The 23781-nt window shown below is 38.8% G+C and overlaps 2 protein-coding genes across 2 annotated transcripts in view; one reads left to right on the forward strand and one right to left on the reverse strand.

Moving 5' to 3' along the window:
* Positions 1-12175, forward strand: part of EEA1 (early endosome antigen 1) — a 127908-nt gene extending 115733 nt beyond the window's left edge. The window contains exons 25-29 of the mRNA XM_036761429.1: positions 315-500; positions 5535-5773; positions 6047-6167; positions 8637-8735; positions 9255-12175. Coding sequence (XP_036617324.1) covers positions 315-500; positions 5535-5773; positions 6047-6167; positions 8637-8735; positions 9255-9377 — 768 coding nt within the window. The 3' untranslated portion in view covers positions 9378-12175. The remainder of the gene's footprint in view (positions 1-314; positions 501-5534; positions 5774-6046; positions 6168-8636; positions 8736-9254) is intronic.
* Positions 12176-17254: 5079 nt separating this feature from the next.
* PLEKHG7 (pleckstrin homology and RhoGEF domain containing G7) overlaps positions 17255-23781 on the reverse strand; it is a 70583-nt gene continuing 64056 nt past the window's right edge. The window contains exons 15-16 of the mRNA XM_036760713.1: positions 20159-20256; positions 17255-17484 (exon numbers count right to left, since the gene is read on the reverse strand). Coding sequence (XP_036616608.1) covers positions 17380-17484; positions 20159-20256 — 203 coding nt within the window. The 3' untranslated portion in view covers positions 17255-17379. The remainder of the gene's footprint in view (positions 17485-20158; positions 20257-23781) is intronic.

Here is a 23781-nt window from a genome sequence, read left to right on the forward strand (position 1 = left end):
TTTCATTCCATACCACAGAAAATTGGAAATATCTGGCCTTAACGATAGCAGCTTTGGGTCACTATGCATAATCTTATATTTGTCTACCAAGTTTTTATAACTGAGAAAAATATTATTTCCTCTGAAAAGGGCTGGGGAAGAGAGATGAGAATAGGCTGAGTTTAAAAGCCTGAAAAACAAAGGAAAGCAACCTCCTCAAATAATGAAACAAAATGATAGGTTGTTATTATTATCATTATTGTTAGATTATTAATTACAGATAACTAGTAGATGTATTTTGAAATTTTCAGTTCTGCGTTATATTTTTCTAACAGGAAATAACAAATCTAAAGGATGCCAAGCAGTTATTGATTCAGCAGAAACTGGACCTTCAGGGCAAATTAGATGCCCTGGAGTCAGCTCTTGAACAGGAAAAGAAGAACCAACAAGAAGTGAAAGATCAGTTGAAAAAGACTGAAGATGATCTGAAGAAAGAATTCACTGAGAAGGAAGCCAAATTGGTTAGTAAGTTTCTTTCCCAACAGTCCTTTTTTATACCACCGCTTATATATAGATCTGCTCATATCACTCCTCTGCTCAAAAATCCCTAATGGCTCCTGTTACCGCTAAGTAAAGTTTACACACTTTAGTCTGACAGTAAAGGTCCTCTATAATCTGGTACTACTTTACCTTTCCAACCTTAGCTCGTATCACATATGTGATGTATACTCCATCCTAACGGGACTACTCTTCAGCTCCTAAACATTTGTCTGCCTTCTTGCCATTGTGTAGTTTCTTCTTCCTGGAATCTTCTTCCCTTTCGTCTGTTATTGAGTCCTTGTCCACCCTAAAATGGCACCTTTCACGTGAAGCTTTATCTGGACTTATGTTAGTAACAACCTTATCTTTTGAGCCTCACATAGTACTCTTACAAATCTTTTCTGCCTTCATTATATGTTATTTTGTATTTTGGTTATTTATTTGTATCTTGTTCATCTGTTAGGCTAATTTTTATTCAGAAAATGTAATGAAAAAGAATGGTATTTGTAAATAGCTATGCTAATTTAACCAATGTTAGGATTTTTTAAAAAAATAAAACTGAGAGAAAGCAAATCCTATTCCTATACCTTTCCTGGCTTGGAGGTGGCCCTTGGTTATGCTAAAGGTGATATCATTAGAGCACAAACTCTGTCATCTATTAAGCTCAAAAGGTTCTTTTAACTACCTAATGTTAGACTGTGTCTGTTAGCTGAGCACCAGATGAGTGCCTTCCAGAGAAGCTCATCCTGACAAGTTTAGCTACCAGATAGTGAATTGTTCTGACCATTGTGTGTGACCCATGAAATGATCTGGTCCAAATGCATGCTTCAGACAATTGTTTTTTGGTTATGTCCAACTCTCCATGACCCCATTTGAGATTTTCTTGGCAGAGACACTAGAGTGGTTTGCTATTTGCTTTTTTACTCATTTTACAGATTAGGAACTGAGGCAAACAGGGTTAAGTGACTTGTCCAGGGTCACACAGCTAGAAAGTGATTGAGGCCAGACTTGAACTCAGGAAAATGAAATCTTCCTGCCCTCTATCTACATAGTCACCAGTGTATGCTAGCTTCCCATCATCTGCTGCTCTCAGCTAGCTCAGTGGTGGGCTCTGATAAAAAACAAGTGGAAAAAGGGAAGAGGTTACTAAGAGTCACAGTTCTTAGATGGTATGCAGATAGTCATTATACTGTTTCTATTCTTCACCTGTAATCTTTAGCCAAGTTTTTCTGTTAGTTGAGACACTAATAAAGAGACTGAATCCAATCCACACTGATGTTTTCCCTTTAGCTAAACCAGTATTCAGCCCTCATAGGGTTGAATAAAGGCCTTGGCATTTGTTTCACCATTACCCTGCAGCGACCAGAGGGGATCATCTCACCTTGCACTATTCACAGTGTGCAAAGCAAGCCACCAAGAAGTTGATTGATTGCTTCTTCCTCCGTAGTAACCCATAACAGAGCATGACAAGATCTTCTAAGCTGTCAGAATCCATGTGTCTTAGTGATGAATAGTGTCAGTGCAGCAGTGGTCACAGATGAGAAGGATCAAGTTGGAAAATGTGGCTTAGAATCCAGGAAAGACAAAGGCTTGTAGACAGGTTCAGGGTACTGGATACAGGGAGTACCACATGACTTCACCAAGTCTGAAATGGGGTATATCTCACCAGAAGGAAGGACTGTTTAAAGAAATTGCAATCATTTCAGAATAAGCTTTCTCTCTGCAGTCAGATCATTATCTGGTTAGAGCACAGTTCAACATAAAGGCCAAATTGCAGGAGAAGATAAAGATGAAGACATTGTATACAACCCTGTTCATGCAGCTATAAGCTTGACCTATTTACAAACTTCATAAAAAGGAAAATGGATCCTAGAAAACTGAAATAATGCAAAATAGCACAGAGAACAAGCAGTGGTATCCAGGAACCAATTCTCTTAGCAGTGAGTTAATCATTTTACCAAGTGGATAGACAAGACAGCCAAAGGCAACATTGATTTGGAATACATTTGCATATATTATAGGGAAGTATGAGAGAAGACTATAGTCTTCTAATAGTATCTCCTTAAAATAGCAAAAAACATTTTTTTTTTTTTGAGAAAATGAGTCTTCATAGAGATTGGCACAAGATTTAGCTGTGCTCGATCGTTTGTGGATGAGACTGGAAAGTAGGCAACAATAATAGCTAAGATAATAGCTCACATTTATGTGGGCCTACTATGTGCCAGGCGCCATGCTAAGTGCTCTACAATTCATGGCAATGGCACTTAAGATAAGATTGCAGGAGAGACATAGTCTGGCCTAAAGACAGGTGCTGTGGACATTCCAATTTTTAAAGGGATTTTCAAATTATCTCAAAGAATGAAAGATTTCAGAAGATTGAAAAAAAATACAGATTTTACTTTTCGTAACCAAGAAGAAAATGGTATGACGTTATCTAAGTTAGGAAATTTTCTAAGTTGAATGGAAGTGCAGATGACAGAAAGTTGGGACAGAGCTAACACACTGAATGGCAGTTCTAGGATCCCCAAATCTCTTAAGACTTAAAACAATGAAGATTGCATTTATCTGTATTAAATTTAAAGTCCTATACTTGGCATCAAAAAAAGCCAGTTGCACCGATCAATATGAGGAATGTATGACAACACAACAGTTCATGTAAGAAAGATCTGGAGGATTTAGTAAATGGTAATCTCAGTGTACATCGAGAGGCAGCTGAAACAGCTGACATGCTCTTAGTCTGACTTAACAGAAGCCCAGTACCCAAAGCCAGGGGGCGGTCACTTGCCTATTCTGTACCCTATCCCACCTTAGAGTGTCAAATTCCGTTTGGAAACTGCGTTTTAGGAAGGACACTGGCACAACGGAGCACATGACCCAGGGGTGGCTCGGATGGTGAAGGCGTTGGGAACTAGGCCACTTAGAAGCATCTGTTGAAACAACTAAGTATGTTTAGCTTCTAGAAGATAAAGACAGGGTCACAAAGACTTGGACATGACTTAAAATGACTGAGTAATAACAACAATAAAAGCACGAGTTAAGAACAGACATGCTTTCTCAGATGCTTTTTCTATAACAGATAAAATCTTGTCCTCATAATTCTTACTGAAATGATTAAGAAAATATATAATTCTGTTCTCTGATATTTTTTAAAGAAGCAATTGACCCAGTACAATAAAATACAGCCTTGAAGGCCTTCTTTAGTAAGTCCTGAACATATGTTAGAATTCTACAACACTGTAATAGATACAGCTATGGAAATAACTTTGCTCAGTGATAGAGTAATTAAACCCAAGGTAGGCATGCATTCTGATTACCAAGCATATGGAAGGTAGACAGCACAATGTTCAAACAAAGGAAAAATTCCAAGTGATGATGAACTTCTCCAGATGCTTTTATTCGTGGCTGAAGAGGAGGAAGATAGCATTCATCCAGGTTTGAAAACTTAGAATCATCCTCAACACTTTTCTTTTTTAGCCCACATTTCATCCTCACTTACTACATCTTGCTTCCTTCCTATTTGCTCATATGGTCACCACCCTAAATTCATGCCAGCAGTAATAAGAGAGAACAAGTGGACAATCCGAGTGTTATATTTGTACATTTGAACTGTTAAAAGAACTAAAAGAAGGCCTTCTGGTGGCTCCTCGGTGGAAGAATTATAGAAAGACATAAGCAAGAATTACACGCACAAGATTAGAAGGCATAATGGGGTTGTAATCTGAATTGGTGGAGGGGATCATCCATGCTGGTGAAAGCACAGATTTATTGGACGTTAGCGTCAGCTCTAATTTAGAAAACATGTGCTTGTTATTTTAAACAAGTTCACTGATTGTCATGTTATAAGTATTAAGGCAAAATAAACATTTATAGAGTATAATGGCATTTCATTTTAGAATTATGATGACCAAAGGCCACAGTACTTTTCCTTTTGTTATGTACTAGATGGGAAGCATCTTTTGAATTAAATCAAGATGTGCTCATATAACTCTTAATTCTAAAATTCAGTTATTATAAGATTGTAATTTCACATTCAAACCACAAATTAAATCATGTCCAAGTTACCTGTTGATTGGTCAGTAGGAGAGAGTATGGGACCTGTGTAGAAAAAGGAAATAACCCAAGGGCAGAGTGGTATATTTTGCATACCTCACATTACTCCCTTGAGATTCTGAGTCTTTTTTTCTTTAATTTTTATTCATTTTGAATTTAAATACAAAAAAGACAAAAAAAGAACATTTCCATGTACATAGCACAACACGTACTTAAAAAGAGGATTCAGTACAAAACCATGAATTTCTATTTTGCTGTTTACTTAAAAAAAAACTTAATAAATACTACATATCATATACTATGTAATATACATGTACTATATAATAAATACGACATACTTGGCTCTTCTGTGCTTCCTTCTAAGTTTTCTTTTGTTCTCTGCTGTGTACTTTTTATTTTTTTCTCTCTCCCCACCCCATCCTAGAGAAGGCTGCCATCAGACACAAATGTGTGTGTGTGTGCATGTAAACCATAGTATACATACTTCTGTTTATCAGTTCTTTCCCTGGATGTGGATAGCATATTTCTTCATAGATCCTTTATAGTCGACTTGAGTATTTATAGTACTCAAAATGACTTAGTCATTCAAAGTTGTTCTTAGAATGATATTGCTTTACTGTGTGAAATGTTCTCTTGATTCTGCTCATTTCACTCTTCATAAGTCTTTTTCAAAAAGAACCCAAAGACCACTTTAAACTCTGAAAGGAACTTGGAAATTGTAAGCTAGCCATTATTTTAGATCCCTAGACTTGGAGTTAATTTAGATTAAGTAGATACTTGTTGTGTCTCTTGTTATAAGCCAACAGTGTTATTTATCCCACTTTACCCTACATAAAAATAATACTGCATAGTCCTAAAATTTGAAATTTGATGAGGAAGGCACTCAAATCCATATCTGGCTACGATTGTAATATGAAATTGTGTGTGTGTGTGTATACATGTATATTTGTTTTCTTCTTTTTCAGCATGCAGAAATAAAAGAAAAGGAAGAGAAAATTAGGAAACATGAAGAGAATGAGACAAGGCTTGCCATGCAAGTGACAGCTTTGAATGAGAATTTGGGCACAGTAAAGAAAGAATGGCAGGCCAGCCAACGGAGAGTTAGTGAACTAGAGAAGCAGATAGATGACTTACGGGGCGAAATTGCAGTATTGGAAGCAACTATCCAAAATAATCAAGATGAAAGGAGAGCATTGTTGGAAAGGTGATTAAATTATAATATTTGAAGGAGATGTACTTTATGATTGATTAAAATGAATATGCTGTCATCTTCTAATTGTATTATGCTGGAGAAAAAACCCCAACAAATAAGAGTTAAGTAGATTCACAGCCCCTGCTAATATTAAACCACGGAAACTAAAAATAACTTGGAGTAAATAATGAACGTTTAATTTCAACTATTTTTAGTTACTTCAGGAGTCTCTTCTGTTTCATGGGTTCTTTTGTCTTTCATAACTGTCTAATTATATCTTCATAGGTGTCTCAAAAGTGAGGGGGAAATAGAGAAGCTTCAAGCCAAAGTACTAGAATTGCAGAGAAAACTGGACAATACAACTGCAGCGGTGCAGGAATTAGGCCGAGAAAACCAGTCGTTACAGGTAAGTCAAGTTGGGCCACTCCTGCTGATTGCACAGACATGAGACTATTTACACACTGCCTGCTGTTTGAAAATCCATTCAACACATTGAACATCTGCTCTGTGCTAAGTGTGGTGAGGGATTCAGAAGGATAATGCTGCCTTCCCTCAAGAGCTTATGGTTTAGGTGGGTAGATGAGACAGTGATCCGGGCATGTTAAATCAGTCCCTTTATCCAGAGGAGGAAAAGTGACATGTGATCCACTAGTGCAGACTGTGATTCCCAAGGAATTCTACTGAATCTTTGTATTTTTAGCCTTAACTGACTTGTGCATTTATCAGAAGCACTATCTGGCTCCCTTTAAAGCTCACATGACCCCTAACATCTCTGGGCCATCTGGTGGGGATGGCCTAATAGTGGGGAGAGAGCCAGCCTGAAAGTTAGGGGACCCAGTTTCAAGTTCTGCCCCTGGCATTCTGGCTTTGTGACCCAGAGCAATCACTTCACTTCACAGCCTAGGCAGCTCTCAAAGAGCCATAGATTGGCATTGATAACTCCCTAGGAGTTCCCAGTCCCAGTGAAACCTCAAGTTCTGACCAATGCAAAGTACCCTCAGCACTGTGAGTGCTGGAAAATTAGATCAGATGGAGGCCTCCAGAAGAGTTTTCTGGTCCAGCCTTCTCTTTTGATAGCAAAGGAACTCGAGACCCAGTGTCAGGGTTTTGTAGCCAGTTCGTGGGCCAGCAGGGCTTGGAGCTCAGGCCCCTCTGCCAATCTGGCATGCACCTACCATACTTTGCTACCTCAGACATCAAGGTCCCCTACATAAAGATTTAGGACAATGCAAAGCAAGAGTAGCCAAGTGAGGGCTAGGGGACAGTTAGTGATGATTCATAGGAGAGAATGAAAGGGAAACTGTGAAGCTACATTCTCTTCTAGAGCAGGCTAGTAAGCTGAGAAACTCTGCTTTGGTGGCAGAGGGAGAATAGGCAACCAGGCCCTGGGTTTGAGTGGGAAGACAAGGCTTAGGGGAGCAATTCTTCTGAGTTCTCTGAATTCCTTTGGCCATCTTTTCAACTTGAGATTAGATAGGTCATATTAATTAGTCAGTCTTAGCTTTGATCTGGGATAGAATTTGGTAAGTTGAATTTCTGATTTCCTTCATGCATATTCAGACAGATCCTGACCAAACATTCTCAATATACATAAGACTCTTGCATATGAAAAGCCACTCCAGAGCAGGCACCCCAGCCAGAAATAGGTATTACTCTGCCCCATCCCTGTGTTCTTCTTGCCTTTTCCCCTCAGCCTGCTGCTGCCACTGCTGCAATGGAACATTCTGTCGCCATGTCTTACCTTGCCCCCAGGGCCATTCCAGAGAGTAATGTGGGATCTGATAAAACTGATGGTGATGGAAAAAGGAGGGTAAACTCCTAGATGCTCATCTTGTAGTGATCCCCTCTAGCAACATCCATTCTTCCCAACCTGTTTCCTGCCTACCTTCCATACTTCCTTTCCTATGATGTTATGTCCAGGAATCAATTTGTGAATGACAAAAGTGGACGGAAGGGGGAGATAGTTTGTATTCTAAATGTTCGCATGTAAATTGGTTGTTTGGCACTTGGAACACATTTGCTCATATAAAGCCAATATTTTGTGTAATGGTTGAGTCTCAAGGGCAGCTTACAGATGCCTGTTTAACCCATAAACCACCTGAAGTTTAGTTCTGTATGGGTTGTATTATAGAACTGTACATCCCAGACTTTTCTATATACCCCCAAGATCTTAAACCCTGAAATTCTCTTCTTTGACCACAATCTACTTTCCTCCTACCTCTCCCAATTTCACTCCTCCTGGATCTATTCATTGTTATTTTAACCTCTGGACTTTCAGCCCTGTATTGTTTCCTACCTGTTGACAATTCTACCCATCCTCCAAGGTCTAGCCTAAATACTACCTCCTCCATGATGCTTTCCCTGATTTTCTGCTCCTTCCCAAACCAGGAATAATTACTCCCTTATCTGATCTCATAATAGTTCTTTATATTCTTCTTATGGTCTTGATTATATTCTAATTTTGGTTCATCATATATGTGGATATATATATATATATACACACATACACATACATACATACATACATACATACATATAATCTCACTAGGTTGTAAGAACCTTGAAGGGAAGGACCCTGTCTTATTTATCTTTGTATATTCCCCACCCCTTGCACATAGAGAAGGACTGAATGAAGGACTGAATGAATGAGTTGGCAGTTGTCAATATGCTACTGAGCAATTTTAGGAATCATCTATTATGTGTGAATGTGATTTGTGATATTTGTTGAGAAAGATATACGCATATGTGTGTACATACACACACACACACACATCCAAGTAGGTTTTTTTTTTTACAATAGATAGGTTTTTAGGAATAATCTATTCTTGAAAATGATTTATAATTTTGTTTATGTTTATGTATGATTTTTTTTTAGATCAAACATACACAAGCTTTAAATAGAAAATGGGCTGAAGATAATGAGGTACAGAACTGCATGGCCTGTGGGAAAGGCTTTTCAGTCACAGTGAGACGGGTACGTACAGGAACTGTGTGTATATAGATGAGTGTCAGGAGACCTCCCCTCAGTGATAATATTTAGTCAGTAAAATAGTCCTGTATCTGGATGGCACATCTAGACAGAAATTTACTGACAAATTCTCATCAGTGTCTACATATTTGATTTGGTTCCCTGTTACCATTCACATGATCTCGAGGTATAGACTAGGATTTTGGCAGTCCAGATTCAGTTATCTGCTTCATTGTGTTTCACTGGTCCCAACATTTCCTGAGCCTGTGCTCCAAGGTAAAAACCAATATCCCTTTGCCTATCTGGAATAATATTTTAGTTCATTGCATTATTTGGGAGAAAGTTTAGGTTGTGATTCTGAATTAAACAGAAATAAAATTGCGTGGTATGAAAAAGAAAAAAAAAACTTTTTTCACATTTTATGAAGATGTGAAAGAAATGATTTCTCTATGTGACAGCACCCTTAGTGAGGCCTAGCTAGTTTTATGTTGGAAGTTTACTCTCTCTTGTTTCTCTCATTCACAGCATCATTGTAGACAGTGTGGAAATATCTTTTGTGCTGAATGTTCAGCCAAAAATGCCTTAACTCCTTCTTCGAAGAAGCCTGTTCGTGTCTGTGATGCGTGTTTCAATGACTTACAAGGATAACTAGTTATCATGTTCATCAAACAAGATTACACTAATGTTAGAGTTTTAATAAATGCACTTCCTAGAGTACTTGGACTACTCTTTGATTTGGACAGTGGTTGTAATACTTGGCAAAATTGGTATATTTTGAAATGTTTATTAATATCAAGTAAAACTCTTCTATTTTTGTGAGACTTGGGCTCATCACCTGTTGCTTTCTTTCCACTTACCCTGAAAACAGCTTTCATGCCTAGTTTAGAATTATCTAGTTAAATGTAAATAAATTTTGAACAGAGAATATCAATGTATTTTTTTAAAACATAATTTCATTGCTCACAAACATTTATGTAATCTCACAGCTTCTTTTCTACTTTCTCCAAAAGCTAATTTACAGAAATGTACAAGGATTCAATATAGCAAATGTTTGTTTTTGTTGCACGTTAACATCCTCCTGTGTTTGTAGGCATTAAACGTCTTCTCTACAAAATCATGCACAGCACCATAAAACTTGCCAACACCCTTTTACTCTTGTATCATTTGTACCATAGCCCAGTTGCACCATTTTGATGTTGTAAGAATGTTGCTTGGGTATTTTAAATACACTGTATGTTAAGAAAATTCTTTGCCACAAATTCAAGGCTGGTTTTTGTTTTATCCTGATTCACTTCTATTATGCTCATTTCATAGACTTCTGTGAAACCAATTGCTTATTTTGTAATAGTTTGTGTCCTTGGGGAAATATTTGAAAAGTTGAGTATTTTTTTTTGTCTAAAACATATTTTTGTCTCTTTTTCCTCTTTGTATTTCTTAGCTCTTCTTCTCCCCTATCTGCCCTCTCCCTAAATAAGAATCTCACAATCATCTGTCACTAATTGTTGAAGAGAATATATGATATTTTCATACTACATTGCGTTTACTTTCACTTTGGTCTTCTGAGAATAGCCACTTCATGTAACTTTGCCCTTGTTATGTTTCCCTTAAGGAATAGGAAATTCTCGATTCTTTAATGGTTCAGCTTTTCTAAAAATATATTATTTCATATAATCACCCAAAACTATAAATTAGGCATATGTCTAACTGATTCGTGACTTTGCATCTTAAAACTGGTAATTGATATTGTTAGCCTATTTATTGAAAAATAAGTCAACTGATTAAGTGGTAAGGAAATTTTCAATTATTTCCTATTTTCTTCATGTGAATTAGTGGAAAATTTTGGAAGTGACAAAATACCAACAAATTTGGATCCAGAATTTAGTTCTCCAATTGATCCGAGAAATCTTTTATGCTTTATGGCTATCTTGGAGAGAGATATTATTGCCCCGAATAAGTACTTCAGAAAGTCCCAAAATTTATAACCCGAGCTGAAATAGGAAGCAGCAGAGGGTATAGTGGAGAGGATGCTCAGCTGCCGTAGATACTGGGGTTCGAGCTCAGCTCAGCCCCTGGACGGTCTACTAGGTGAGCTCACGCAAGTTATTTAGCCTCTCTGGGCTTCTGTGACTTTACCAGTAAAATAAAAAGGAGGAACTAGATGATCTTGCTGATTTTAAGATTGATCCATGCCTAGAAGAAGTACTTTGGAGACTGACAATGGACAATTTATTATATTATTTTAATGAGTTTGGAAATTATGGAATTTCCAAAGTAAGTTGAAGTTAGCCTCAGTTACTGACATTTTCTAGAAAAGGAAATGAGCACAGTGGGTGGAGTGCCAGACTTGAAACCATAAAGACCTGAGTTCAGATTTCACCCCGACATTTAGTGGCTGTGTGACCCTGGGCAAATCACCCTCTTGTGGCTGCGGTTTCTCATAAAATGAGGGGCTTAGACTCAGTGGTTTCTAAGGTCCCTTCCAGCTCTAAATCTATGAACCTATAATATGTAGCAATCAGAAAAAAGGTAAATTATTGATAACTAGGATGAGTTAGAACTAAGCAGTTTTTCTTTTGTGGTCAATATTTTCTAGGATTGTTTTCAAATATCATGCCATCAATGATGTTACATATATCTGAAGTATACACTATAAAGGAGTCTATTTTTGTGCAGTTGTTACTGGAATCATGCATGTAAATCCTTTGGTCAGTAGTACTTAAATATATTGAATAAGCCCCTGAAAAGGAGACAAGCATAAGCACTTGGGCAGGGATGACAAAATGAATTGCTTATCGTGAAAGAGAGATTGATTAGAGAACTGTGTACTCTGAAGAGTTAAAATTATAACAGACCCTTTTTATTTTGAAAATTTCCCAGATAGTTTTACTTTGGATCTCTATGACCAATACACACAGTGACGTTGGTTTATAGTGTTTAAGGCAAACGGAAGCACACAGTATCTCTGTTAGCATAGTTTTTAGAACAATAAATATCATGAAAATTCCTCAGGATTAGATTCTTGGTTTCCTTCCTCCCTTGCTGTGGGATGCACTGAATCTCTCTTCCCTCTTCACAGGAAAAGTCATATGGAGACTATTAAAGAAATACTGTTATGTCTTTAATCTGACTGCTTTTCTCGTTTCCATCAATGTCCTAAGATCCTCCGTGCTTTCTCCGAGCTAGTGATGCTGAAGTTGTTACCACTGCCACATAGCTTTCTGTTCTTAATTCATGAACCTAAGTTGTTTTGGAAACAAAAGGACATTTTCCCTTTAAAAAAAATGAAAATATGTTCCTAGGCTGCATATTTCAAATGCGGCTGCTAGGCTCCATTCTTGTGTCTGTGAGTTAGAACTGGCAGGTCCAGATCTGTGACTTGGCCCTAATGCAAAGCAGGCTGGAAAATTTCAAATCCAGACACAGAAGAGATATTAAAAAAAAAAAAAGGCAGGCCTTGCTGGTCTAGTGTACGCCAGACTGTACCTATAGAACTTTTGTAGAAAGAAGACTAAAAATGCTGCTTGTACAGGATTTGTCTCTTTTGTAAGGAAAAAAAGGGGGGTTGGGGTGGGTGGGGGGAAATAAACAGAAGACCTCAATGCAGGATATGAATAGCATTTTGTTTCAACTACCTCTCAATGTGGAATTGAGCTAATTTTGAGTAGGGCTTCCTCGCGGTAGTGTTACATAATAATTGCCGAAATTGTTTGTATCCCGTTACCCTGAAAGAGGTGATTCTTGGTGATTCTTTTTAAATTGTACAGTTTTGAGATTTGTAAAGCTAATTCTGTTTCTTTAAACCTGTCATTAAGACGTTTTTTTTTTTCCTTGAGTAAAGAGCAGACTATTATCACACACTTTGATAATTATGGTTTGTGTGACCACAGATAATTTTATGTGCACTTTGGTTATTAAGCCACAAATAATTATCATCCACAAGATTAAATGTGCCATTAATTTAGCATTCCTAGACATGAGCTTGATGAATGGTATTCTGTAATGAAAACGTGCCACACATTATCCTGTCTTAATTGCCATTTGCCTAGATTCTAATTTTTCATTATCATTGCAGATGTGAATATTGTGCATAGACCTATGGAATTTATGTAAACATGTATAAAATAGAATTGGAAATAACTAAGTTCTTGCTGTGTACAGACTGGTAACACGATGCAGTTATGTGTACATGACATGTACTTCTGGAAACTGGATCATACTCATTATATGTAGATGGGTTTGCATGAATTTTTTATCTGATTTTTTTTGTTTGTTTCTTAATTTGTGTTGTATTTACTACTTGTGATCATGTGCTTGTGCCTTATATTGTGGAAGAGTTTAGTTCAGTGTGCACTGTATTACCTGAACTCAGGATTGAATGGCAATTGATTCTAATTGTACCTACCGGTGACCCCAAATGGTGGTACCTAATTCTGTATAAAGAGCGTTGGAAGGAGGCTTGTTGCATTTGTTTTTTAATCTGTTAAAAGAATATTAATAAAAACCCTCTTTCTAGCAGTCATGGTCTATGATAACACATGGTCTTTAACCATCTTGATAAAATGAGACAGTAGTGAATTCAGTTTGAATTAGTTTATTTACCAATAGAATGGGAACATAGTACACTTGGAGGTCAGCATTGGGGTTTTGGTGGTTTTTGTTTTAACTCTAGAAGTTAAATGCATGCTTTTAAGAGGCATGATTAACTTCTTTCATTGTACAGTTCATCCGTCCCATTCTGCTTTGTGCTTTTTGCTTTCCCCCATGAATCATTGTGTAAAATGCCAAGAAATCAGTGAAAAATCTTCACTTCATGCTGTAAGTTTGCCACCCATTTGCCTGCCTCTGTTTGAAAACTCAGTGCCTGTTGCTTCTCACTGTGTCCAGCATGTTTTGAGACATCATTTCCCCCAAAGGGAGATCATGGCTGCTTTCCACGTGATTTTCCTGATTTTTGGCCCCAGTATTCCTTAAAAGCAAGTTAGAATTGCCATTTTGGGGTTTTCAAAAGTCTTTGTGTACAACTTGTTCCTGAAAAGTTAGATTTTTTTTTAAACATATATTTTCCCCTTTATGGATGGAATTAAATTGGGAAAACCACCCCTTCACATGTTACATAAATATATGATTCATAGAATCATAGGGCTTGAAGAGACCTTAAGAGATCAGTACATTGCCCTCTCTCTGGGTAGGCCTGTACCTTAATGATACATTTTAGTTGTTTCATCAGCGGTAAGTACATTTATACTTTTCCTTAACAATCTCCAATGAAGAATTCAAAGCTTTCTTTGGTAGCGAGTCCAAACTCTACAGCCTGGAGTGTATTCCTATATTCTCTGCCTGCCAGGGAATACAGAAGAACCTCCCATTACCATCCACACAACATCTCTACATATTTGAACATTGTTTCTCCCTTTTTTTTTTCATTCTGAATAAATTTAGCACCTTTTTTTCTCTTAATCATTGCTGTTCTCTAGATTTTTCTATTTTCAGTTGATGGGTCCAGATACTGAAAACTGTCAAGGCCTGACAGCTTTGAAATGCAATGTTTACATGCCATTTTCCCATTTCAATTGCCTCAACTGGTTGTGGTAAGGCACAAATGAGATAATGGAATGAGATGTGTGTAGGTGTGTATACATGCACTTATATACACACATACATATACATCCTAATATTTTACAAACTTAAAGCACTGTATGTATATCAGTTACTAGTATTAAATCCCTGCATCACCTTGCTTTCCTTCATCTAAGATTCTCTGTTAAACAGTTACGTGAGAGACACCACGATATAATGCAATGGTTCTCTTAATTTTTGGGGCTTAGGACTCTCACACTCCTAAAAATTATTGAGGACCCCAGAGAGCTTTAGTTTACATGGATTATATCTATTTGCTGCATTATAAATTAAAATGTTATGAAAAGTTTCGACTTGACCCTCCTGACCACCTAGAAGAATTTCAGGAATCCCTAGGGGTTCCCAGACAATACTTGCTGGAGACCCACCAGTATAGTGGAACGAGGTCTAGACTTAAAGTCAGAAGAGCCCCAGGTTCAAATCCCATTTCTAACAGTCTATTGATTTCAGTTATTTAATTTCTCTGAGCCTCAGTTTCCTCATCTGTAAAAGGACCATAACATCTTTACTGCCTTCCAGTGCTGTCATGAGAATCAAATGAGACAATGCGTTTATATAAACATCAATTATAAAGTTAGCATCCACCAATAACCCACAAATCAGTTTCATGGGTACACAGCTAGACCTATATGCCATTTTATATGTATGAAGTTTCTTGTTTTGTTTTTTTACCCCAGTGAATTACTCCACAGAGACCACAGTAAACTTAGCCATCTCTGTCCAGGTCTTCAACTCTATCTGCTATCTAGTTTTCCAACTTCCTTCATGTCACCAACAAACCCACTGTGACAGTGCCATGCCCTGAATTAAGACACCTGTGGAACGTGTATCTAACTTTTTTGTTTTGGTTTGGTTTTGGGCGAGGCAGTAGGGCTTAAATGATGGGGTTAAGTCACACAGCTAGTAAATGTCAAGTGTCTGAGGCCAGATTTGAACTCGGGTTCTCCTGACTCCAGGGCCAGTGCTCTATCCACTGCTCCTCCTAGCTGCCCCTGTCTTTAACTTTCCAATGTTTTTGTGTCTTCATTTTATATCAGTGTATCTCAAACTCTCTTAAGACCAGTCTGCATTAGAGGGATTTTTCTCACTTGGAGTTCCCTATACCAATGAAATGTGCCACACTGTGCCCCCTCCCCAAGGGAGCTGGGTGGCACAGTGTAGAGAGTCCTTGACCTGGAGTCAGGAAGACCTGAGTTTAAATCCAACCTTAGATACTTACTGGCTGTGTGACCCTGGGCAAGTCCCCTAACCTCTGCCTCAGTTTCTCACTTTGTGAGGCTTAAAGCACTCTATAAATGCTAGGGACCATTACTAATGATTATATTAATGATTTTAATTACTAATAATAACTTATTATAGTTATTAGTTTCCAAGTACATTTCTTGATTCTTGATTTTGGTGTAATTGAATTTTTATGGCCTATAAAATAAATGGAAAAAGTAACTGGTCAACAATTAGAAGCTTTTTTTTTATATAGTAAAAGCAAAATGAAGCTATTGTTGAATAAAAGGAATATGCTGGGATGACCTTTGAAAGTGATCAAAAGAGTTTCCTGACACGGGGGAAAACATGAACAAGTTGTGCTTGAAAAACGATATTCTTTCAAGAGAAGTAATTTCAGTTTTCTCATTCCCTCATTGGGGTCATAGAAGGGGCTTCAGAGGTCACCATCTCCTCATTTTACAGGTGAAGAAACTGAGGCCTAGAAAACTTGTGACTTGCCCTAGTTCACACATAGTGTAAAGTGGCAGAACCCAGGTCCTCTGCATCCCAAGGCCAGGGATCCTTTTCACTGGACCCTAATTGTGGGTACATTTTTTTTAAAACAACCTAAAACACACAAAATAAATAAATGTGAGCAACTTTTGAAAAATGAGAATTGCCTATCCATATAATTCTAGGTAAGAAAATGTGGGCCCCTCCCCCTTGTTTAGCTTTTCATAGCCAAGGCTCTTAAGTTTAAAATAAAAATGACCAAAAAGACATCTGAGGGTACTGCAGAGCAAGGACATGAGTAGTATTCCTTTGTTAGTCATCCATTGTGCTAGAAGAGGGGTGGTCAAAATCAGCTCTTCTTAAACTTTTTCTACTCATGACTCACGGTTTAAAAGTGCTAGTCAAAATAAAAGCATAGAGGGGAAACTTTTGCTCAAAGACTTTAAGTGACTTATGTCAGTAAACCACTGCCAGAAATGGGATTTGAACCTGAGTCTCTCCTAACTCTAGGCCTTTTCCCACCATCCAGCAGTCCTCAAAGTGTAATCTGAAGAAGCCTGGTGTTCCTAGCCTTTTTTGTGTGTGCCATGGATTGCTCTGACAGTCTGGTTAAGACTATGGGCCCCTTGTCAGAATTCATAAAGTACATAGGATTACCAAGGAAACCAATTATACTGAAATAGTTGTCAAAATATGTATATTAAAGAAACACAGGTTCATGGACCTCAAATTAAGAGCCCCTGGTTTAGAGACAGAAGAGCTTCCACCATTTCCTCATGTTGTACTGTTCGATTTTTCATCTTACCCGGACATAGTTCAAGGCTAATGGAAATATTACCAAATATTCTGAAAGTCAGAATGCTTGTCACTAGGAGCCCGCAGAATATTTCCATCTCCTCACCTCTACTCTGGTGATTTTCTAGAGTCAAATCTTCATATTCCAGAGTACCACTATATCCTCACAGTTGATCATCGTGTGCAGGTTATAATAGCTTTGTAAAAATTATAATTTAAACCTAAATACGTAAGAAGTTAGAGGAAGCATGCTGTAGGGGGTAGAAGGCTGACCTTGAAGCCAGGAAACCCTGGGGGGGGGGGGGGGACACATAGCGGCTGCATGACTGACCAAGTCACTTAAACTCCCCAGAGCCCTAGACAGCCTCTTAAGACTTCAAGTTATGGAGAAGGTATTGAGCAGGTGGAGGGCATGTCCTCATTCTATACCAATGAAATCACTAGAGCAGCCTCTATCACTAGCTAAAAAGTGATAGTAAATGTAGTCATTGTATTCTGGCCCCTAGATCTCGGAGGATTCTGCAGGCGAAGTGTAGGAGGATTTCTTTGTCTCATATCTCTTCATGAAGCAAGAGGTTGCCATTCTTATTTGTACCATCCATGTTTTCTGTATGAATGGAAAAAAAAAAAACTGCTTCATCAGAGGAGGATTCTGGGAACATGGCTGAATGAATCTACCTGACTCTCCCAAATTCCCCAATAGTGCCTCAAAAATTTTTTTTGGAGTAGCAGAACTAAAAGTTGGTGTCCAGCCTAAGACAACTTGGGAAGATGTTTGGAAAGACTTGACACCTCCCCCCCCCCACCCCCCACCAACCACACACACACCCAGGGTGGTAGTTGGTTGAAGAGCAGATACCTCTGGGTATCTGAATCAACAAACAAGGAGCCCTGGGGGCAACTGTGTAGACTTTCTACCAGCAGAAGGTATGGGGCTCAGAGGGTGATCACGAGAAGACTGGCAGGGAGGGCCTCCAATGCACTGGACACAGGGCCCAGGTGCATTGACCAGATATGGTCCTGGGGTGCAGCTGTGGACAAGGAGGAGGGGAGCACACGTAGGTGAGTGTGGTCACAGAGAGCCAAGTCCCTGGTTTAGGTTCTAGGGCAGAGGGGTGAGCTGAGGCTTGTAGCCAATGGAGGGGCTGAAGAGAGAAGAGCATTTGAGGTGACAGCAGTGCTTGGGGCCCTGGCCTGGGTGTGGGGCCAGAGAAGAGTACCTGAGGTCACTTTGTAGACCAAGGAGTGAGTGGGGAGGGGCAGTGACCACATCTGGCCTTGGATTCTAGAACACTGGAAGCTCCAAGAGGTAAGAGACCACCAGATAGCACTCAGAAAACAAAAGCATGAAAAACCTGAGACATTATCCCCACATCCCGGGAGGAGAGCATGACCCTAACATAAAGTTAACAACCAAGAAATAAGCTGCAAAAATAAATAAAATAAGTGAATAAATAAAATAAAATAAAATTGAGCTAAGTAAAAGAGAAGGAACCCAACCATAGATAGCTACTGATAGAAGGGGAAAATGACAAATGTTGGAGGGGTTGTGGAAAAAATGGGACATTAATACAGTTGGTGGAACTGTGAACTGATCCAAACATTTTGGAGAACAATCTAGAATTATGCCCAAACAGTTATAAAACTGCATATACATCTTGACCCAGCAATGCCACTATTAGGTCTGTTTGAACCTATCTATACGTTTTAAAATATTCAGAGCAACTCTTTATGGTGGCAAAAAACTGGAAATTGAGGGGATACCCATCAGTTGGGGAATGGCTGAATAAGTGATATTTGATCATGATGGAATCCTGTTGTGCTAAAAGAAATGACGAGCAGGATGAGTTTTGAAAAACATAGAAAGACTTGCATGAAATAATGAAGAGTGAAGTGAGCAGAACCAAGAGAACATTATATGCAGTAGCAGCAATATTGTTCAAAGAACAACTGTGAATGACTTAAGTTCTTCTGAGTATTATAATTGAAATCAACTGCATGAAGGAATGAAGGAAGAGACTGTCCACCTCCAGAGAAAGAACTGTTAAATAGAAGTATGCATAGTATGGTTTTATACATATATATATTATATATATTCACACATGTGTGTTTGTGTGTGTGTGTGTGAGTGTGAGAAATGGCCTTCTCTACTGAGGGATGGGGAGGGAGGGAGGGAAATGGTTCAGAAATTAAAATGTAACAAATTTTTTTTTAAAAGTAAGGAAACAAACCCTTTTTAAACGGGGTCAGGCTAGCAGTCTCACATTTTTATTTGGATCTATATTTTCCTATTTTTACTTTAAAACCATACACACTAAGCATAGTAGCACTTTTTTTTTTGGTCTGGACCTATGATTCCATCCATGTAGGGGATACTAGGTACACACCGTTGCAGGAGAGCCATTCTCACTGAAACAGAGTTGCCTGGATGGGTTAAGTGACTTACCCAAGGTCCCACAGTCCCTACGGGTCAAAGGTGGGACTTGAACCTAGTTCTTGACAGTAAGGCTAGCTATGCACCCCACTATGTTATGCTGTCTTTCCCTTAGTCCATTTCACATCTTCTTAATGTGATGTGTTGTGATAACACAGAAGCCCTTTGTAAATATAAATTCATGCAAAGTAGGTAAATTTGAAAATTCTACAGTGCAGATCACAAGGAGAAAGCAATATTAAAAAACACTTTTTTTTAAGTGCTAGGAAAATGAATGGTACAGAAAGAGAATAGAGACAGAAATCCTAATGTGAATGAGGACTTGGCAGTAATGTCAAGAAATTGATTTTTGATGAATAATGGATTTGTTTTTCTATTGTAGGAGTTCTTATACAGCTGAGTATCTAAGCCTATATCTCTCCCACTGGAAACCCAACCACCACTTGGCATTATCTGGAGGTAGGTCAGTTACTGGGATGATGGGATTTTGCTAAGTGGTGAGCAGATAAACCAAGGGAGCCGAGCTCAGAGGCAGTCTGGGTGTCTTCATTGTTGCATGGAAGATAGCAGTAGGAGGCCATTTGTAGGAGGGTTTCTTGAACTTTACAAGAATGGGGAACTGACTTGAGTGGGTAGGGCACTATGGTCTATCTGTATAACACAGAATTGAAATCAACAAAAAAGGGCCCTTCCATCCCCTTGCCAAATTTACGTTCTTCATAATTTTTAAGATAAAAATGTTTTGGTTGGATTCTTTCCTCATGTAAAATCTGAAAATCAGAAGTGAGTACTTAAGTGAATAATTAAATTATTAAGTTAATTAATAATAATTAAGTGAAGCACTTACTTTGGCTGTTTCCGTTTGTGCTTGCAACAAGAAGGCTGCTATACATTGTTGATAACGGTTTTTGTGTTGTAGAAGGAAAGCATTTCTGAGCCCAAAGACTAGAAAGAGACATTTACAGTGACATGTTTAGCTCATTATTCAGTAATGATATCTGAATAGTTTCCTGGTTGCTCCTTTGGGTATTTGTTTGGGGGAAGTTGGGTATGGTGGAAGGTTTTCAAGGTGGCACAGATAGGGAAAGTCACCTTAGAACTGTGAATGATGTCTGAGTCTTGAAGAAATGTCATTCATAGCGTCACAGACTTAGAGCTGGAAGGGACCTATGAGATTCTCTAGTCCAGGGGTGGGGAACCTGTGGCCTCAAGGTCACATGTGGCCCCTTTGGCTGAATCCATGTAGCCCTCTAATCCAAACTGGATTCAGTCAAAGGGCCACATCTGAGGACCTAGAGGGCCACGTGTGGCCTGGAGGCTGCAGGTTCCACCCCTCTAATCCAACCTCCTCATTTTGGATTTGAGTCTGAGACTCAGAGAGGTTAACTATCTGGACTTAGATCACACAGGTAGGAAGTAGCAGAACCAGAGTTCAAATAGTCAGAAGATGACTGGTTCTCCTTCCATTATGCCATATTACTTCCCAAATTATCCATGCAAATGATAGGAAATGGTCCATTCTTCATGGAACAAGGTAGATATTTTAAGGCTAAGTTTCCATGATAAAAATAATGTTACATCAGGAAACAATCAATGGAGGGATAGAGGTGGTTCTCCCTCCCCATCTCAGTCCCTTGCTTTCTTAAGAAAAAAGTAGTTATCAAAATAAAGCATGAAAATAAGGCTCACACCATTGCCTCCTGAATCACACATACACACAAATGAAGTCAGATGTGAGAAGGCAAAACGGCCCTGGCAGAGCCTATGTGTTATAGACCATTTTATTCCCCAGCTGGTGTGTCAAAGACCATGCATGATTCTATTCTGGGAGCAGATTCCTTTTACACAGCAGGAAGTCTTTAAAATGCCTCTCTTGAATTATTGCTATGGGGAAATATATACATATATATATATATATATATATATATATATATATATATATATATATATATATACACACATATAAATCTCTCAGCCCATCCATTCTTTGTAGTCCATTTATTTTTAGAACCTAAGGGAGCAGGCCCAGTCCTTGGATTCTCAAGAGGCATGAGTGCAGTCACAGGGGGCTGATGGAAGACTGGTGGTTTTCTTAGTTGATCATTAATCCAGGGCTGCTCCCCTGTCTTTACTCTTACTGACTAAATACAATAAATTTACTGATGACGGGACTTTTCTGCAGCAGGACTGACTTTGAGTGGGAATATTGATTTCCATTATAAAATGTAATTGGCTGTCTCATCTCTGATTTGAAGTAAGTGGTAGATTTTGAACAACATGGTGACATGATGCTTTCTCGGGGAGCAAAGGGAATTTACAAAATAGCCTTTCTAAATGATGGAGTAGAGAAGCATATATACCTAAGGGTCCATTTTTGTTATGTATCCTGTCTGATCAGCTGGAATCTTGGGAGGGGAGAGAAGACAAAAGAGAAAGAAGTAGCATTCCTGAATTAAAAAGAAAAACACCCAATGGGTGGAAATATGGCAGAAGGAGGGGTTGCTACGTATGAATAAGGTACAAAAGGGAGTATGTACACAGTTGTCCCAGTGTGACCAATTATGACCAATTTCCATTAAAAGTCAAGGCCCAGGAATTGAATCACCTTTGTTCTTATGATAGTCTGGTTGAATTCTTCTTCTCATGGCTTCCAACGCGTCTTGTAGAATCTTATTTTTACATGGATCAAAAATCTTAACTGGCCTAATATTAAGTAAATTACTGACTAGGGTATGTGGTTCCTCATCTTATATACAATGCCCTCCAATTTAATTCATCACATTTATTGTGTATACCATGAGCAAGAGAAATATGGTATATTGGATAGAGGACTAGTCTTGGAGTCTGAAATGTAATCCAGATCTATGTTCAAGACCCAGTTCTGGCATGTTACTCTGGGTGATTCTCTTAAATTATCATTTTTTTGAGGGGGGAAGGCAGGACAATTGGGATTAAGTGAATTGCCAAAGGTCACACAGCTAGTAGGTGTGTCAAGTGTTTGAGGTTGGATTTGAACTCAGGTCCTCCTGACTCTAGGGCCAGTGCTTTACTCACTGAGCCACCTAGATGCCCCCCACTAGTATACTCTTGACAGCAGGGAGGACTGTTTTTGCTTTTCTTGACACCCCCTATGTTTTAGTGTTGTGCCTGGCAAATAGTAAATATTTAATAAATATTTGTTGGCTGACTGTAAGGTACTGGGTTAGTTTGTTTTGTTTTGGGATGTTGGTCTATACTATTTTGTGCCCCATTGTTTTCTGGTTTTCCCAACAGTTTTTGTCAAAGAGTGAGTTCTTATCCTAGAGGCTGGGGTCTTTGGGTTTATCAAACACTAGGCTACTATGGTCACTGACTACTGTGTCTTATGTACTTAATCTATTCCACTAATCCAGCACTCTATTTCCTAGCCAGTACCAGATGGTTTTGATGATTACTGCTTTACAATATAGTTGTAGATCTGGTATGGCCAAGCAACCTTCCTTTTTTTTATTAATTCCCTTGATATTCTTGGCCTTTTGTTCTTCCAGATGAATTTTGTTGTCATTTTTTTCCAGCTCTATCAAATTTTTTTTGGTAGTTTAATTGGTATGGCTGGTTGATTTTGTCTTGGACCAGATCTGTGATTTCACTGGTGTAGGAATTTACAAGTAAAGAAACCTTCTTCCGCTACATATCAGCATCTGCTCTGCACCTGAGAGTCTCAGAGACTTGCCGGGAGTTGTGGTGGTGGGTGGGTGGGTGGGGGGCCCACTGACAGGCCCAGAATGACACATCTAATGTAAGAGGCAGGGCTTGAACCCAGGGCTCCCTGAGCCATTTCCTGAGGCTGACACTATCTCCTATACAGTGCTTTCTGTCGATGGGTACTGGGGATACAAACCCCCCAAAAAAACCAGTCTGAGGGCCATTCTCCTGGGGAATGGGGATGGTTCAACTTCACTGATTTGGTTCTCATTTTTTTGAGGCAATCAGGGTAAAGTGACTTGCCCAGGGTCACACAGCTAGTAAATGTCTGAGGTCAGATTTGAACTCAGATCCTCCTGACTCCAGGGTCCATGCTCTATTCACTGTGCCACCTAGCTGCTCAGTCCTCTTTTTTTTTTAAAGTCTCCTGTTTAATCTAGAGTCCCAGGGGCCCTCTACAAAATTGGGATTTGTTCTGTGAAGTATGGATTCAATCAAAGGGTCACCCTTGAAGACCTAGAGGGCTACATGTGGCCTGGAGGCTGCAGGTTCCCCACCCCTGATCTAGACCATCTTGGTCTAGTTTAAACAAGGAATTCCCAAGTCCTCAGAGGAAAGTCCTATACCATCCTGGAATTTTTTATATGCTAGGGAGGTCCAAGTATATCAGCTCATACAGTGAGTAGCTATCTCCCCACTCCCTCCCTGTCTAGCCCTTCTCATAAATAGGAAAAACACTCCAGAGCCATCCCCTCTCATTCATCTGGGTTATTGAACCAGATTGGG

The sequence above is a fragment of the Trichosurus vulpecula genome, chromosome 5 (assembly GCF_011100635.1).
Source record: "Trichosurus vulpecula isolate mTriVul1 chromosome 5, mTriVul1.pri, whole genome shotgun sequence".
Classification (NCBI taxonomy): Eukaryota; Metazoa; Chordata; class Mammalia; order Diprotodontia; family Phalangeridae; genus Trichosurus; species Trichosurus vulpecula.